Here is an 18,372-nt window from a genome sequence, read left to right as displayed (position 1 = left end):
ATTTACAAACCCATATAGAACAAAACTGGAAATGACACAACTCACCATAACAGACTGGACAGTGTAAATTCCGAGTGGAGTAGAACAACATCGCTTCATCGGAGGCTCCACTGATGATGTTACCTAGCTTGGTGATGAAATGTCTAAACGAAAACAAGCCAGCTCAGCGAACAAGTCAGCAACCTTACAAAAACAGAAGTTGCTGGAAAAACTCAGCAGGTTTGGCAACATCTGTGAAGAAAAAATCAGAGTTAACGTTTCAGGTCCGGTGACCCTTCCCCAATTCTGAAGAAGGGTCACCAGGCCTGAAATATTAACTCTGATTTTTTTCTTCACAGATGCTACCAGACCTGCTGAGTTTTTGCAGCAACTTCTGTTTTTGTTCATATCATTACCTATAGATGGAGCAGTCTCAGTCCCATTTAGCCTTAGTCTCCTCAGCCCCCCACCCCACCTACCATTATTGCTTGCTGTTCAGCTGATTCTGTGCACAAGAGTGTATATGTCAGGGAGCACCCCAGCAGAAGTGGTGACAGGGAAGTAGAACTGAGACAGTCAATATTGCAGGATTGGCCAGGGAGGAGGCACCCTGCATGCCTGTGTGGCCAACATATGCTTTGGGTGGAGAACAGTGTTGTTCCTCTGTGAAGGCCCTGTGAACGTTTGCAGTTGCAGCCCGTTCCTCACGAATCAGCTTACTTACCCCACCCATTGTGAGTCCCGTCACAGCCATTTCTCCTCAATACCGTGTGCTTCATCTGCTTTGTGATAGTGAATGGCTTTTGGCCTTGGTGTTAGGTGCTCCGGCCCCCAACATCAGGCTCTTTTTCTAGGTGCCCATTCTGTTAACCTAACAGGCTTCACACTTCCTCAGGTGATCACCCAAGCTGTGTATATGTGACTAAGACTGCCTACTTGAACCCCTGCCACACTCCCACACATCCACTCCTCCCCCGCCACCAGTCCCATTCCTCTTAATTTCTGTGCATGGAGATAACGGGAAGAACTTGGTAGCCCATTCCAATGACCCAACTGGCAAGCACTGGCCCTTACTGTCCAGATCCCTCACTGGTGGACACACACATAGTTGTGACCATAACAGTCCTTCCACCCTTCTCAGACTGACCCCTATGGAGACAAAGGACTGACTGTGACCTGCTCCCTTACAGCACAAAGACCTGATACCCACATGCACTGTCAGCTTGACTAGATTCCTAACCGTGTCCAAAACCTGCATCTGACATACATATCCCTCATCCCTCAACACTATGGGCAATTTTCCATGGCCAATCCACCTAGCCTGCACATCTTTGGACTGTGGGAGGAAACCGGAGCACCCAAAGGAAACCCATGCAGACACAGGGAGAATGAGCAAGTTCCACTCAGATAGTCACCCGAGGGTGGAATCGAGCCCGAGTCCCTGGCGCTGTGAGGCAGCAGTGCTAACCACTGAGCCGCAGTGCCGCCTCCACACTGGGGATATAGCTCAGTGTTAGAACATTTGACGGATATGGGAGACTGCTTTTGGCTAACCATGCTGGGTCCCCCCTCACTGATGGTGCCACCATGGATTTCACTGTGCACTACTCCTCCGAGACTTTCAGACATGTCCCACATCTTGCTTCAGAGGCCACTTGGGATAGGTGCGGGAGTGACATGATGCACTAACATATGACAAGATGCACACGCCCTTGCCTGAGGACTGCTGCATAGCACAGCCACCTGTTTGATTGTCTGGTTCACCAATGGCCAACTCAAGGCATGGCAGCAAAAGGCTCAGTGAGACATGCATGCTGAGGACCTGCCTATAGACAGCATGGAATGTGCACTGAGACAGCAAGGGAGCAGCCTTGGTAGACAGCCCTGGGAATGCCGTGTAATGGATTCCTTTCCCTGTGTGGTACTTATATCCAGTGCAACCATACACAGCTGGCTGCAACAGTCATCTTTCAGACACATCTGCCCTGGCATTATTTCTAAGAGTACAGTGCCAGTCCATTGGAGGATGTCTGGATGGTACCAAAGGCTCTCTGCAGATGGAGTATATAGTGAAAGGATACAATGCTGGTGGACTGTACCCTGTTCTCCAGTTTTTGGCAAACATGGAACTCCTAGAATACGCTGCAACTTGAAACTGTCAACACCCTGCTCCAGTTTCCTTGTCAAGTTTGTACGGCAAGTTGGGCTGCTAACAAAGGTGTTTAACAATTGCAAACATTCCTTCGGCCAATGAAAATCTTGCCACACTAGCTGAGAAAAACAACCAAGTTGTAGTGTGAGGAACTTGACTTGAAGAATGGCCTTGGACATCTCGACCGATTCTACCGCTCATCTTGCCAAAGCTCTTGCTGTTCAGAGCCTGATGAAGATTATACCCAAAGAGTTAAATGATTTGCCCCATTATATGTTGCTATTTTTCACTCGGCTCACTTGTTAACCAACAATGTGGAGAAAATATATGTCCTGAAATAAAAATGCAAAGCCTGAAAGAGTAATATAGAGTATTTGATAGGATTCCAAGCTGAGAGTGAACTAGTAGATTTAAGACATCCAGTGGTTTGAGTGGTCATTGTGGTTGGAGAGCAGCACTAACACAAAAGAAACAAGTTGACAATGTCCATTTGGTGGCGCGACACTAAACATAGCATAACTGAAAAGAAAAATTTCATACACTTGCTTTATTTAATTTATTCAGTTTACAATAAAGACTGGTTTTCATAAAAAGAGCTATGTTCTAAAAATTAGCACAAAAAAACTGAATTCTCAGATTTGAAAAATCAACTTGGTTAATTATTGCATAACTCTTTTCACTCCTCCATAACTTACCACTGGAAAACCATACAGTTCATTTTACACAAAACTAATTTTAATTTTTCTTTCCTTTTCCTGACAAAATGTTTATGTACAAAGCAACAGAATAATGCTTATGAAAGAACTTGCTTATCAAAAAATGTTTATTTTGATGAATAAAAGAGCAAAAAGTTAAATAAAGAAATTTTGACATTAAAGTATATTAGATCAAACCTGGCCTTGACACATAGGAATAAGAATAAAATGCATTCAGAGACTGAAAATTAATGTGGAGTTCAGCTTCCTTTCTTCTCTAAGTTTCAAATGCACCATAGGCTTCTTGCAGCTATTTTAACAATCAGTGACAGGCGAACAATGCCCATATCAGCAGCAAAACCACGTGGAATCTCCACTCAGATTTTTGAACAGATTTGTGATGAATAGTGAAGTTATGTTGGTGATAATTAGGGAAAATGATTTCACATTGTTTGTAAGCTGGAGCTGTCACTGCTTCCAAGATTTTCAGTGTGAGAATTGGACAAATCTCACCACATGTAGGAAGTTGAAGCATTTATAATGTGATGTCGTACTGGGTTAACTAAATTATTTGTATTAATGATGATATTAGTGAAATCTGTGTCTATTAGTAATTACTGAGAGTCCTGGTCATGATCATTGCCTCTTTCATATTTAAAATAAAAATTGCAAGAAAAGAAAAATAGCTGAATGAATGGACAACGGAAGTGTAATTCTGCAATCCTGCCCTTCCATTAATCAAAGTTATAATCATGGAATTATTCCTAATATTCTCCAGTTCTGATTAGATTCAAATTAAATACTATGGAACTGAAATTTTACATAAAACTAAATGTGAGGTGGGCAGCAAGTGATGGCACCACATGCATTTGCATTTGTCCTACCTGAGAGAACTTCTAAAGTGTACTTGCATGTTAAATAGACTCCACGATCTCTGACCCCAGGGATCTGCAGGTAAAATTGCAACTGAATCCTTTGATGTGCTCTCTCTCAGGATCTAATTAAATCTGTCAGGTTTGTTTTCCTGAAGAATTAGGGATCATAGAATCCCTACAGTGTGGAAACAGGCCCAACAAGTCTACACCGACCCTTGGAGCATCCCATCCAGACCCATCCCCCTAAAACAACTAATCTACAGACCCCTGAACACTACGGGAAACTTAGCATGGCCAATCCACCTAACCTGCACATCTTTGGACTGTGGCAGGAAACTGGAGTACCTGGAGGAAATCCACGCAGACACGGGGAGAATACGCAAACTCCACACAGACAGTCGCCCAAGGGTGGAATTGAACCCGGGTCCCTAGCACTGTGAGGCAGCAGTGCTAACCACTGAGCCACCATGCCGGCCTAGAATGACACATGACACCAGCCCCTCTTAGGAAGGCAATAGAGTTGGTCTTTCTCATGAGCCTTGCTTGCTGATCTTATTGTTAGGATGGAATCAGATTGCCCATTAAAACTGCAGCCGTGACTTAATTTGGTTAAGACTCCCCGACAACCAGCCCTCAAATGACAATTGTCTTAGTACCAAAAGGTTCATAATACTATTGTGCAGTCAAGCACCACTGCCTTCCCTGGTGCTTAAGTAGCACCTCAATGTGGTTATCTTTTGTAATATGATAGAGGTAAAGCAAGGTAGGCATGGTGATGAATTGAAGCACTTGTTACAAAACATAAATGTACACTGTAAAACCACCTTATGATATGAAGTTCAGCATTGAGAAATAAATCTGCTCGAGCGGCCAGCACTATCTGCAGATTTTTGGTGAAGGATATCTCCTAATTATTTTCTTCCCATTTTATACAGCCTCATTAACTGTGCCTCTCACTTCCTTTTAATCTTATACCAGTTCTGCTCACACCGTAAAGACACACTATAAAAACAGTGAACACCATGGCAAATGTTGCATGAACAAAAGATGGGAAGAGACTAAATTCTTGCTTGCAACTGCTAAACTGCATAATCTCATGAAATCAGATCAATTCTAACTGTTCCATTTGAGGCTGATGTGTGTGAATTATCCAAATCTATGAACTCAAAGCACTTGCCTGTCTGAACAAGGCTGAAGTGTAAATATGGCTACACCATTTGAAGAAGTGCAACGTTCAAAGGGAAGATGAACTCTGAAAACTGATGAAGATGCAGCTTTGAACGCCTTGGCAGAAACTGAGGTCCTTTTAGGTAAATCATCAGCAGCAAGCTTGAGGTTTCTACAAGGTCTTTCCTCCGTCGGGGACCCCAGACCAATTACTGCCATTTGTAGAGATCTATTGCCATTTTACAGACAGTCCAAGCAGGAGGGGAAGGGCAAGACAGCTATGAGGAGAGGGCAGGAAAATTGTGATCAGTGAATTAAGGTCAGTCCCAAGCTACCATTGCTGCAATCCAATTTCAGGCTGAGGTACGGGTGAGGGAAGAGAAAGTAACAGTGCGAATTGAATGGTTTCCCAGCAATACTTCCAGGAGAGGAAAGAAAAAACAATGAAAACTCAAGAATAATACCGTTACTATGTTCCATTAGGTACGGAAGTACGTATCATTTGAATGTATAGCGGGCTAGCATGATCAAGATAAGCAATATCTGACCTGGGAATGAGAAACTGTCCCAAGGCACCTAGCAGCAGCAGCAAACACTGCGCAATAAAATATTGTGGAATAGAAATGGAACAAAGCTGCCACTGCAGTACTGCGAAATATTATGCTCCAACCAACTCTTGCCAGTGGATTGCTTGAATTTTTTACATTTGCCTTCGAATGGGATCAGCTTAAGAGTAGAAAATTGCAGCTGGATTGGTTCTCTCACGTCCAATGAGAATGGACTGCCAAGTGATTCACTTATTATCCTATCAAACAGAAATTCATTTAAACTTGAATCCTTGACATAAAAGATGTCAAAAAACATCACCAGATTACAAAGTGGAAAAGATTTCTTTATACCATGCTGTATCATTTGCTAACATCTGTAAAGAGACTCAATTCTAATCAATTAGGCACAGACCCCATTTATGATGTTCATTTTAACTCACAATCAAATATATACACATTCACACTAAAATAATATTTAGAGGAAGATATTTTTAGATCCAATTTTCTCACTGCTATTTATCAATTTTTATTAGTACCGATAATTGTGGCCAGGAGTTAACTCCTACCAGCGGAATGTTAAATAATCACGGTTAAAAATACCAGTACACGATTATTAACTATTGCTTGTAGAATGTAGACACTGCATCAATTCTCAAATGTGTACCTGTGAACATGGATATTTTTTCAAACTGGGCATCTTTTGAATGATGTACTAAATATGTGACATCTACAGGATGAGGAAATGGACCCATTTATAGTTATTCTAATAATGACAATTAAGTAGACTGAATATGGAATCTGTATTCATATTATAATTAAATGAAAACCTAACGAAGAGTAATAATGAGTGTGTGTTGAATGGTGATCTTGTGTCAGCGTTGAGTGGATATCCACATCAGTGGACTTTGGGCAGAACTTTCAAAGGTTGGTGAGGTAGATGAGTCTGGAGCTTCACAAGATCACTCAGGATGCTAACTTGCTAACATCATCCCATCCCAAGCCATTTGAGAGGCCATGCCAGTGGGGCTTGAGGGCTACATGCCTGTAAGTAGTGGAAAGTCAATTGAGGCAATTAAGCATGTGGAGTTTTTCAGTTGGCAGGTGAAGCATCTCACTGCACTTTAACATTGGCAGTGAGTGAACGCAGCCTGCCAAGCGGAAGATGTGGCAGGGATATCACTTCATCCCTCTAACCATCCCCTCTTCTCACCAACCAATGCCTGTTGGGCCAAAGCTGTAGTTGCTGGCTGCCAGTGGAGGGGTTGACCTCTGCCTATCCAGTAGAGAGGTTGAGGATTTCTTTACCTCACTGAAGGTATTGGACCTTCCACTTGATGCAGTGGGGAAATCAATGTTCTGCATTTGGGAGACTCATATTGGCTCCTTCAGCTTCAAGAGACCACCCACCAACCTAAATTGGACAGCAAGCATGCTCTGAGCTATTGGTCAGACAACTTGCAAAAATCATGTTGGATGTCTCTTGCTGATACGTTGTCGGGTCAGGACCTGTGTTTGATCCCAGCAGTGGGGCTCCCAAACAAAGTTCAGCGCTTTGTCTCAGCACAGTGTCTGTTTGGATGTGATTTACACTAGTAACGTGCCTGTGCCTGTTGGCTAGGGGAAGACTTAAGCTGTGTAGATATGCTATCAGTTAAGCTCATTTCAAAAAGACCAATCAAAAATTATTCTGCAGTATTGCTGGAAACAGACATCTTGTAACCATCAAGACAGATGTAAGGTGATGGCTTGTTTCTGTCCGTTCTGATGGGTGCAAGGTTAAAATTTTCAATAGTATGTCTCTTTTTAGCAAGACTCACATTCTGTACCATAATGACTATTAGTAGGTAGTCACTATATTAATATTCTAGAATGATAGGACCATTATTATTTGTGCAACCTGTTGTATCCTTGTATTAAGTCTTAAACAGCAGAACTTATAAATTACTTACTGAAATATGAGTAGTGCCTCATCAGTTAAGACATTATTGCTAGAATGCTGATATTTTCTGGCAAGTGTTTATATGTATTTATAATTTATATTGTATGTCCATTTTAGTAGAGTTGCCAGCCCTCTTCAATAAAATAGCAGGTATAGGAACATTATAAGATTACAGTCACAATTACTGTCGCATATCAGCAGTTTCTCTGTTTATCTGTATAGGTCAGGAGCTTGCTGCAGGATTATCATTTTGCCATTCAACTAATAATTAGCAAATTACATTTATATTGTATTCACTTGGCTTCAGGTTTTGGCAACAATGCTCCACAAACGTCCACTATTATAGCTACATGCATATATATGTATATTTATATTTCTAAAAGTATATGGTGCGCATATGAATATATCAGGCCAAATACCAGTATGAAAGCCACACAGGTTCTGAATGGAATTTTCCCTTTGAAGCAACAGGAGTAAAATACACAAAACAATCAGTAGTTATTAATTCTGTATAAGAGACCGACCCTTCCGTTTGTACATGTTTAATTTCTGGTCTTATTGTCCAATCACAAAGCAAACTGCAGTGAAATTTTATTGATTGGAATCAATCCTCTCTTGTCTTCGTTTCATGATTTCTTCTAGTTCCGTATCTCCTCGATGCATCTGTAAAATTAGAATACAGAAAGGAGAGAATAAAGTTATCAACAACTCTTTCAAAATAAAATAGCTTGATTATGGGTTGTAAAAAAGTATATTGTCTACTTTTGAGACAATATGATGCTGGTTGGGTAATTCTGCACACTAATCCAGTAGAAACCTTTGCCGAGTGAGATGAGTAACCACCTGCTGTAGATTGTCATATAAGGTGATGGTTCTGAAAGGGTTAATATTGAAGACCAATTAAGCTCTACCCAATTCGACAAATTGGTTGGGAAAAGGCAGATAAGATCATAAGATTTTGTCGGGTGAAGACCGATATCTGCATGTCTCCTAATTGTCTTAGTTTGGAGTACTGTGTCCATTCTGGTCGCCCTGTTGTAGGAAGGGTATTTTCCTAAAGCTGGAGAAGGCTCAGAAACGATTTGCCAGGATGTTGCTGGGAATGGAGGGTTTCAGTTATTAGGTGAGGCTGGATAGGCCGGGACTTTTTCCACTGGAGCATAGGCAGTTGAGGGGTGACCTTAAAGAAGTTTATAAAATCATCAGAGGAATAGATAAAGTGAATGGCAGGTGTCTTTTCCTTAGGGTAGGGGATTTCAAGACTACAGAGCATATTTTTAAGGTGAGAGGTGAAAGATTTAAAAACGACATCAGGGGCAATTTTTTTTTTAATGTTGACAGTGGCTCGTGTGTGGAATGAACTTCCAGAGGAAATGGTGGATGTGGGTACAGTTACAACGTTTAAAAGACATTTGGATAAGTATATGAATAAGAAATATTTAGAGGGTTATGGGCCAGGAGCAGGCAGGTTGGACTAGTTTATTTTGGAATTGTAGTTGGTATGGACTGGTTGGACCAAAGGGTCTCTTTCTGTGCTGTATGACTCAATGACTCTATAACTCCACAACAATGTTTAATAAGATATACCGGATTGCCAACATGCAATTAACACCATCTTGCATAATACATGGGCCTCTTGTCATTGAGGCTCACTAGTTGTTTTTCTGTATTACTGAAAATGAAGTCTACCTTTAGAAAGATCAAAGAAAGGGGATTCCTGGCAGCAAATTACCTTGCCATGAGGCACAGAATTCCAGGATTTTGAGCCACTGACAGTAAAGGAATGGCAAGATATTTTCAATTCAGGATGGTGAGTGGCTTGAAGGGGAACTTGAAGACTGTGATGTTCCCATGCATCTGTTGTCCTTGTCCTTCTAGATGGAAGTGTTTGTGTGTTTGGAAGCTGGCTGACTAAGGATCTTTGGTGAATTTCTGCAGTGCATCTTGTAGATAGTACACACTGCTGCTACTGAGTGTCAGTAGTGGAGGGAGTGAATGTTTGTGGGTGTGATGCCAATTAAACAGGCTGCTTTGTCTTGGATAGTGTTGAGGTTTTTGAGTGTTGTTGGAACTGCATCCAGGCAAGTGGGGAATATTCCATCACACTCCTCACTTGTGACTTTTTGATGGTGGACAGGCTTTGAAGAGTCAGGAGATGAGTTACTCACTGTACTATTCCTTTGACCTGTTCTTGTAACCTCTGTGTTTATATGGTGAGTCTAGTTGAGTTTCTAGTTAACGGTAACCCCCAGGATGTTGACAGTGGAGCAATTCAATGATGGTAATGCCAATGAATATCAAGGGGTGATGGTTAGATGGTCAGTTATTGGAGATTCTCATTCCCTGGCATTTGTATGGCACAAATGTTACTTGCCACTTTTCTGCCCAAGCATGAATATTGTCCAGGTCCTGCTTCATTTGGATATGGACTGCTTCAGTATCTAAGGAGTTGCAAATGTGATGAACATTATGCAATCATTGGTGAACATCCCCACTTCTGACCTTACGATGGTGGGGAAGGTCATTGATGAAACACATAAAGATGGTTAGTCCTAGGACACAACCCTGAAGATCTCTTGCAGAGATATTCTGGAGCTGAGTTGTTATGCAAATCTGTTCTTATTTTCTAACATGATACATTATCTCAATATGCAATTTGAAGAAACAATAATGATATTTTCTGGGGATACCAGTATGCATGAGTAATAATTGAGAGGATTTCAAAACACTTTACCAAGGCAGACTACATATATGCCAAAAAAGCAGCAAGTGATAAACAGAGCTAAGTGATCCCATGACCAACTGATCCGAACTAAGTTCTGCAGTCCTGCCATATCCAGTCGTGAATATTGGTGGACAATTAAACAACTCACTGGAAGATACAGTATCAGTATTACTTTTACTGATACTGTCATGGAAAGGAATTATTTTACTTTGATCAGAAAGAAACGTAATTCTGTAATCTGATAGACATCAGTCGAGTCCATAGGTGAAAGCATTTCTCTTGGGGTCTTTCCATCCCAAATAATTGAGATTTGGGCCAGAACCTTTAATGTCTTGATATTTATGTTGAGCAGTTGAAATTTAGTTTTAGGCAGTTTAATGTTGCTAGATATCCATTATATAAACTGATAAAACATTCAATTTAGATCTCAACTTCTAAATTCCTTCAATGAACTTATACAGCATGGAAACAGACCCTTCATTCCAACTGATCTAGCCCCATTTGCCAGCATTTGGTCTATATCCCTCTAAACCCTTCCTATTCATAAAGTAATCTTGACCTCCTTTAAACACTCTAACCAGTGTCTGCATGATACTGCCAGCATGCCAGAAGAAATACCCCAAGCAAAAATAAGGCACAATTCAGCTGTTTGCCAAGCCTTTTTAAAATGTTTCAGTGCAGCACCTTCTCAAGCTTGCAAAATGCAAAAGGAATTTTTGCTTTGTATTTAATTTATAGGAAGTCAGCTGTTGGAAGAAATAGAAAAGTAAGTGGCATTAGTAGAATGTTGCACATTATTTCTTACATCTAACTCAGCCTTCTGTACTTGAATTAGACTGTACACTCGAGCACCTTCCTCTCCACACACCATCTTCAGTTCTTCTTTATTAAGAGAAAATATTTGTGCTCCTGTCAATATACCCAAACCAGCCACTGTCCTGTTTTTATAAAACAAAAGAGAGTTCAGATTAAAGGGATCTGTATAATTCCCTCACATTGTCTACAGTTCAAGACAAATCAAGGCTAATGAAGCGTGAAAGAATGACTATACAATGCAACATTATATCTATCACATGATGCTACATCATTCTTCATGTTACATTCCAGAAGTACCGAAGGCCTGAATCTTCAGCAGCCACACCACCACTGAGAAAGGTGAACCCATCCACAATGTGACTGTAGTGCAGTTGTGACTAGGCTTATGGGAAGGCCTTAAAGCCTTTGTGAAGTGCTAACCTCAACCCAGTCTATAGTTCCCAACATCTTAGAGGGTCCACTGGTCAACAATGGGCCTCACTAGGTCATTTAATTCCCTTAGATACCAGCTGCTTGCTGGTGGGTAGCCCTTCATTGTACTTCTGGAAAAATAACCAGGAGGATAGATGGTGCCTGTAAATTGGCACAGCAGCCAGTGGAATTAATTTTTGTGCCTGTGCACTTCCACATATGGTCAATCTGGGAGCAAAAGTACTGCTCAAAGTTGATTCTATATTTGATCTCGCCCTGTATCAAGCTCTGCACCAGTCCAAATATAGGTTTGGTTTTACCTGGAGTAAGGACATGCTCAATATTTTATTTCAAAATTGTAACCTTTAAGTAGTTCTCATTAGAATAGGACAAATTTAGGTCATTGAAAAAAACCTCAATTGATTACACTGAAATACTAATCTCACTGCTTTCTGTCCAAGAACTGCAAGACAGGAGGCTAGAAATTAATAGTAATAATTAACATTTGTCTGTGATAACCCCTGCCATCCAGTGCAAATAATTGGATTGATGCCTCTGCTAATAAAAATGTGACCATGGAACATAAAATCAGTAAATGTTTTTCCTTTTCATTCCAGTCAAAGACATTTATACTATAAATATACAGTGCCATCATTTTAAAAAAGCTACAGTATCCAATGTGACTTTTTCAAGAATAGGCACAAAAAGGGCTGGATTTTGTTGTTGGGTGGACCTGACTGATTATTTTCAGTCTTAGATTTCCAAGCTATCCTTCACTTATGAATTAATGCCACATCTCTCATCACTTTATGGAAATTGAACACATGGACAGTGCAGATGGGTCTGATTTATGTTACAATGTTACTGGATTAAAATTAATCAGTTGATCTCTTGTTCCTTTCATATGCTTGTACGTAGTAGACAGTTATGTTAAAATATTACTTACGCTTTGCTGAAGCTTTTTGCCTCCAACCAAGATTTGACATCATCTGAGCTGGATTCATAATCTAGTGGTATTTGAACTGATGACTGCTTTGGGACCATAAAGTTGCGAGAAGGTGGTTTTGTTTTGCTCGCAGTTATTAAATGTAAAAGCTCATCATTCACTTCATCCATCTGCGTCATTATTTCTGTTTAAAAAAATGAAACCAACACTCTTTAAAAATGATTTTATATAAGTAATTGGTTTTCATACATGAACCCCTAAAATCTTGTGAATGCTCACTCTTCTTAGTTGTTCACCATTTCGAAAACATTCAAACGTATATTCTTCCTTGGTCCAAATTGGTTGATCTGAACTTATCCATGTGGAACTCTGTTTGCAAGTTTTGCCTACTCACTTAATCTATAAACATCTTTGTAATTTTATTCCAAACCAAATTATTTACTGTGCCATCAATGATTACAGAATCGGCAATTTTATTCCCATAAGACCATACAACAAAGGAACAGGACTAGGCCATTCAGCCCATTGAGTTCCGCCATTCAACGAGATCATGGCTGATGTGATCACCCTCATTTCCACTTTCCTGCCTTTTCCCCATAATCCTGGATTCCCCTACTGATTAAAAATCTGTCTATTTCAGCCTTTAATATTCTTAACAACCCACATTTGACAGCCCCCTGAGGTAAGGAATTCAACAGATTCACTAGATTCAGAGAAGAAATTTCTCCTCACCCAAGTCTTAAATAATGACCCCTTAAACTGAGATTATATCCGCTGGTCCTAGAGTCTCCCACAAAGGGAAACACATTTACCTGTCAAATCCTCTAAGAATCTTGTACGTTTCAATAAGCTTGCCTCTCATTTTTCTAAATTTCAATGAGTACAGGACTAATCTACTCAACTTCTCCTCATGAGAGGATCCCTCCATACCCAGTATCAACTAAGTGAAATTTCTCTGGACCGCCTGCAATGTCAGTATATTTTGCTTTTGATTAGGGGCTCAAAACTATTCACAATATTTCAGCTATGATCTTGTATATTTTTAGCAAATCCTCTCTACTTTTATACTTGATTTCCTTTGAAATAAAGGCCACATTCCATTTAATTTCCTCATCACCTTCTGAACTTGGATGCTGGCTTGTGATTCATGCAAGAGGACTCCTAAGTCCCTCTGTTTTATAGTAATCAGTTTTTACAGTCTTTCTCCATTTCGATAATATTCAGCTCCTCTACACTTCCTGCCAAAGTGCATAACCTCACATTTTTCCAAGGTATATTCTATCAGCCAAGATTTTGCTCAATCATTATGCAAGTCATTCATAAACATAGTGAATAGTTCATTCTTCACACAACTCTGTAGAACACTGGACAATCCATTCAATTTGCATGCTCACCTATTACCCTACACCATGTCTTCTACAACTTAACCTGTCTTCTAATCAGGTCAATAAATCACCAACATGATCTAACTGCCCTGGGTGAAAGAGGAAAAGTTACATTTTGAAATTTGAGCTTATTGGAATGTTGTCGGGGGCAAAGTCAGATACAATCCAATCCCTAGCCACTGTAGCTCCACGTGCAGGCAACCGATCCAGTTCCAGAGGCTGAGAAATGCCTCGGCAGTACCTCAGGGAGCACTTGTGTCTAACTATCTCATGCCAATCCCCTGGCCTCCTAGTGACGTACAAACTCTGGCAGAAATCAGTGCTCATTGCATGAAGCTTTAAGGCCTTTTTATCCTACTCTGTGGAAGACCCACAAATCTGCTGTCCAACTGCCTGGTGACATTACTGAAATCAGGAGCATGCTGCGTGGGAAACTGCAGAACTGGCATGTGCCACAACATTCCTGACCATCACCCTTGACAACAAATAAGTAAAGGCTCTTGGAGCAAAACAATAAATAAGACCCTGTAAAGAGAGAGCTTTTCAACATGCCAGGTTTTTAGAAGGCTGCTTCACAGCATTTTGTTAACAAAGAAAATTTATTTTCTTAAAAGGAAGAAAAATAAAGCATCTTATTATATTGACTGCACAGGTTAGTCAGCTTGCTTATGTCTGTAAATAATCACGTGTTTGCAAATATGTCATCACCTGAGGAACAGGTTAATTAGTCCCAAGATGATAAAGCAGGGGAAAGGGACCAACTGGATTACTCTACAGACAGCTGGCATTGACTCAATAGACTGAATGACTTCCTTTGGTGTTGTTAAGAGTCTATGACTTATAAGCCATGAAGAGTGAGTTATGACAGCTGCAGCACATGTACTTAATTATGCACAAACCACTGCTTCCTGGTGTGTATTTAATTTATTAAATTTGGGGAGGTAAACAGAACATTTTGTCATTTTTGCTTAGCTCATCCTTATCTTGTGATTTACTGATGATCTGCTACAGACTGACACCATGCCAAACCAAAGTACTCAAAGTCATTGAAGAACAAAAGACTTTCTCGAAGACACAAGTCCTCATTTTCACTTCTCAACAGTTCTCTTTTGGGGATCAGCCAATTCCTAGCTGAATGCCTGAGCTCCGAGAAATATTACGTTACTTTCCTGGCCACTTTTCTCTCCACCTTTGGGCACTGTTTTCTAGGAAGCAGACAACTTCCTGAGCACTGGTACTTCTTACACAAGTGACCATTTTAAAAGCATGGTTCCCAACAGGGAATGTTGTTAGATTATTCAACTACAGGAAGCATTACTCCTGAGCAGTGGAGACAGGGTAGCAACAAGATAGGGACAGGATGCAGGCCCAGAACAAGCACAGGTACAGAAGAGTAACAGGAAAGGATGGTTTGATTGGTGAGTTCCAAGGTGTGATATCATGTTGACAAAAATGATTGGGTTTTCAAATGGATGAGCGAAGTAATTGAAGATTAAGTTGTCCAATTTTTAATGTTCCATGAGTGACCCTTATTGCTGGTGGCAAATCTTAGAAACTCCAGACCACTGCTGGGCATCCTTGTCAACTAGCTTAAAAGTGCACTCGAATATTACACATTTACTTGCATCGGCTACGTCTCATTGTTAGATGCATGAAGTCAGATCATTCTTCTCTCCTCCATTTTGCATGTTAACTATTTCTAGAGACCTTCATCAAGAAGTAGACAATGGGAAGGTCAGTTCAGGAGCAGACCACTCAGTGCTGCAAAACTTTCTGCACTGTTCAACTTGTTGTCTCTCTCATTTTAGGAACAACCCAGTAGCTATTCTCATACTTCGTGCATGAGCAATTCATACCACTGCTTATCATGTCTAATGAGCTCTCTGTACAAGTGTTCACTACAGAAAGGTATTTTTTCGCTGCCACCATCCTCTTTCAGGGCAGGGAACTATAGGGGCTGCTTGGTTCAGTGTGGTGGAGGAAAATCACTGAGTTGTATAACAAGAACAGCCTCTTGTCTTAACCAAGATGTGCTAAATTACTTGATAGCAATGACACAGAAGCTAAACCGATGTAATAGACATTGCTATAGAGACACAGAAAACACAGATAGTAGGTCTCCTTTGAGATCTTAACGACTCACCAGGTCCATGTGACATGACCATATTGTACAGTGCTTAAGGCATTCCTCAGCATTAGCCCTTGCAGACCTTCAAATCCTTATACAACAATGATGTTGAATTATACTATTCAAGTCTTATTTCCAGAGGTAATTTCGTACTCAGCCTCAAATAATTTTTAAGCACATTATTATGGTCTTTTGCTGAACATTTGCCCTAAGCTCAGATAGGTTTTTTTATTATCTCAGTTTTGTGGCTGTGAATTAACTTATCAAGGTAATCAGATTGAAAGTACATCTCATATTTGTAACAGTTACAGTGGATTCAAGAAAAAAGGTGTCCTCTCATTACTTAACCACGCAAAATTACCATTTTTTCATCCAAGCCATTTCCCCTGTTTATTTGCAATGAGTTTAAGTATGTATTGTTTGCTTGCTCAGATGAAAGTTAACAAGGTGTACCATCCTGAACATCAGCCTGATTAATTATTAAGGAGGATCAGTGAGATGGTATTGAAATCTACTCCTTATTGATAACTTGAGTGGCCAGATACCTATGTTAGGAGGTAGCAAGAACTGCAGATGTTGTTTCCCTATAAATTTATGTTAGCATTTGATTGACTAATTTTTTTTTACTTACGGTCCTTATCTCTTGTGTAGGGCCTGTTTGCTAGTCCTGGTAGCTCATGGCTTCCATGTCTCACGTGGCCAGGGCCGGTAAAGGGTCCAGGTGAAGTGTAGCCTGGGATATTAGGCCCGGTTCCTCTCGGACTCATTTCTCCTTTGTATCGTTGACCACTCTTAAAGCAAATAAGTGTTGATGAAGTATTAGCTTTTTTGTAACAATGTTACCTGAATTATTGACTTTTGATATGGTACGAGATGGCAGAATATCAGGATATCAAATACAGAATTTTCCTGTGCTGAACACTCTTGCCAACAAAATGCCATCATGGCCTTTAGCAAGCATGAAGCAAATGGTAGGTGTTCCTCCAGACCCCACTCTCCTAAAATCCCTTTGTAATTTGTTCTACCATGAACTCCATCTTGTGAACAGATCTTCTATGAAAAGTGACTAAATATGAATAGGCAGGTCAAGCTGATAATCCACCCAATATCACAGATCCATTATTCAGCATTGATTAAGTTGGACTAGTATAAAAGACAATCTACTGATCACAAAAACATTAATTAATAATGAACAGCCTGAATCATATCTTTGAGTAGCGTTCTTTTATAGTATGATTTACCTGGCTGTAAGGGTGGTCAGACTGGCTGGGGATGGCATCGATATTTATCACACTCAGCATGTTAAACGGGACATAGCCAGTCTCTCCAAATTTGCTCTTCAGCTTCCACCACTGCTTATTGTCTTCTATCACCTGCAGGGAGAGAGTCAGGTGTTTAGATTGTTAACAGTTTCATTTGGAGCTTCTGAAAGCTTAACATTTTAATTTTCCACTACGATCTCAAGCAGATATTGCAGACCTCAGCGTACTGAATATGCTCCAGTAATTCTTAACCTGGCTCAAGGAACTGCACCAAAACTTTCAACTGGGCACTTTACAGGTTTCTGGACTCAGTATTGAGTTCAGACCATAATCTGTACCCTGCTGTCGGTTCCCCCAACCTGTTTTCTCTCCTATTCTTGGTAAGTTTTAGTTTTCTCTTTGTTTTTCTAGCTTTTTTCTTTTGAAAAGAAGCTGTTCCCTGTTCTGCCATTTTAATCTCCCCTGGGTAGATCTTTTGTTTCTTTTCCCACTTCCACTCCCTTTGACTATTCCCACAGTAAAAGCACCATTTTCTTTTGGACTGCGGATACAAATGGGAAAAGATACTGCTTTAAATTAAGGAGGCTGTCTCAGAAAATGTTTGTAGTTTTAAGAACAAACTTACTGGAACATATTGAGTATTACCCTATTCAGGCAGAATTCCAGACAAATCGGCACTGCCTGTACATGTGCAGGGCAACTCAACCTAGAGGCAGTCTTTTGATTGGCTTTTCAACTAGCCCCAGTTGTTGTAAGTTCAGGAGTGCTCATCATAGTAACAGTCTCTTGACTGGTTACTAGGCACGTGCCTATAGCCTTGTGTGTGGAAAAGAGAACAGACATATTCAGCTTACAAAGAGAATGGTTCCATTTCTCTTTCTCTCCTTTCTGTATGGAGAAGTAGAAGAAAATTCCTAGTAGCTAGCTATTCTCTCCCACCTTTGCTCCGCAAATCTTCTTCAAAGGAAAAACAGAAAACTACCTTCAGGGACACTGTACAGACACATTTTCAAGCAGTGAATTAAAGACTGAGAATTGGCATGTATCATCAGCCTTGTATCATCAGCAAAGGGTCAGGAGGAATTGAAAAGGAACCATCTGTGATCTGGACTGGTGTCAGAACTCTGCTTCTCTGACCTTCCCCACCCATAGTGTACGTGTCGATTTTTTTGTCTCTCTTTGTGTTTGTCGGTCTCTATGTGTTAATGAGAAACTTTTAAAAAGGGGTAAAATTTAAATTGCACAGTTAAAGGTTAGCAATTCAATTGCTCTGCATTTTTCTACTATTTTGGTTAACAGCTTGATTACAACAAATAGTTGTTGTCCTTTCACAGATGAAACCTG

At 40.3% G+C, this 18,372-nt stretch overlaps 1 protein-coding gene across 2 annotated transcripts in view; it reads right to left on the bottom strand.

The window, feature by feature from the left end:
* Positions 1–4,073: 4,073 nt before the first annotated feature.
* Positions 4,074–18,372, bottom strand: part of eps8l2 (EPS8 like 2) — a 149,987-nt gene continuing 135,688 nt past the window's right edge. For both annotated transcript variants that reach the window (XM_048607232.1, XM_048607233.1), the window contains exons 17-21: positions 17,008–17,139; positions 16,398–16,557; positions 12,254–12,437; positions 10,886–11,018; positions 4,074–8,018 (exon numbers count right to left, since the gene is read on the bottom strand). In XM_048607232.1, coding sequence (XP_048463189.1) covers positions 7,947–8,018; positions 10,886–11,018; positions 12,254–12,437; positions 16,398–16,557; positions 17,008–17,139 — 681 coding nt within the window. In that variant the 3' untranslated portion in view covers positions 4,074–7,946. The remainder of the gene's footprint in view (positions 8,019–10,885; positions 11,019–12,253; positions 12,438–16,397; positions 16,558–17,007; positions 17,140–18,372) is intronic.

The sequence above is a fragment of the Rhincodon typus genome, chromosome 17 (genome assembly GCF_021869965.1).
Source record: "Rhincodon typus isolate 14 chromosome 17, sRhiTyp1.1, whole genome shotgun sequence".
Classification (NCBI taxonomy): Eukaryota; Metazoa; Chordata; class Chondrichthyes; order Orectolobiformes; family Rhincodontidae; genus Rhincodon; species Rhincodon typus.
This window is presented reverse-complemented; position numbering and strand designations above follow the sequence as displayed.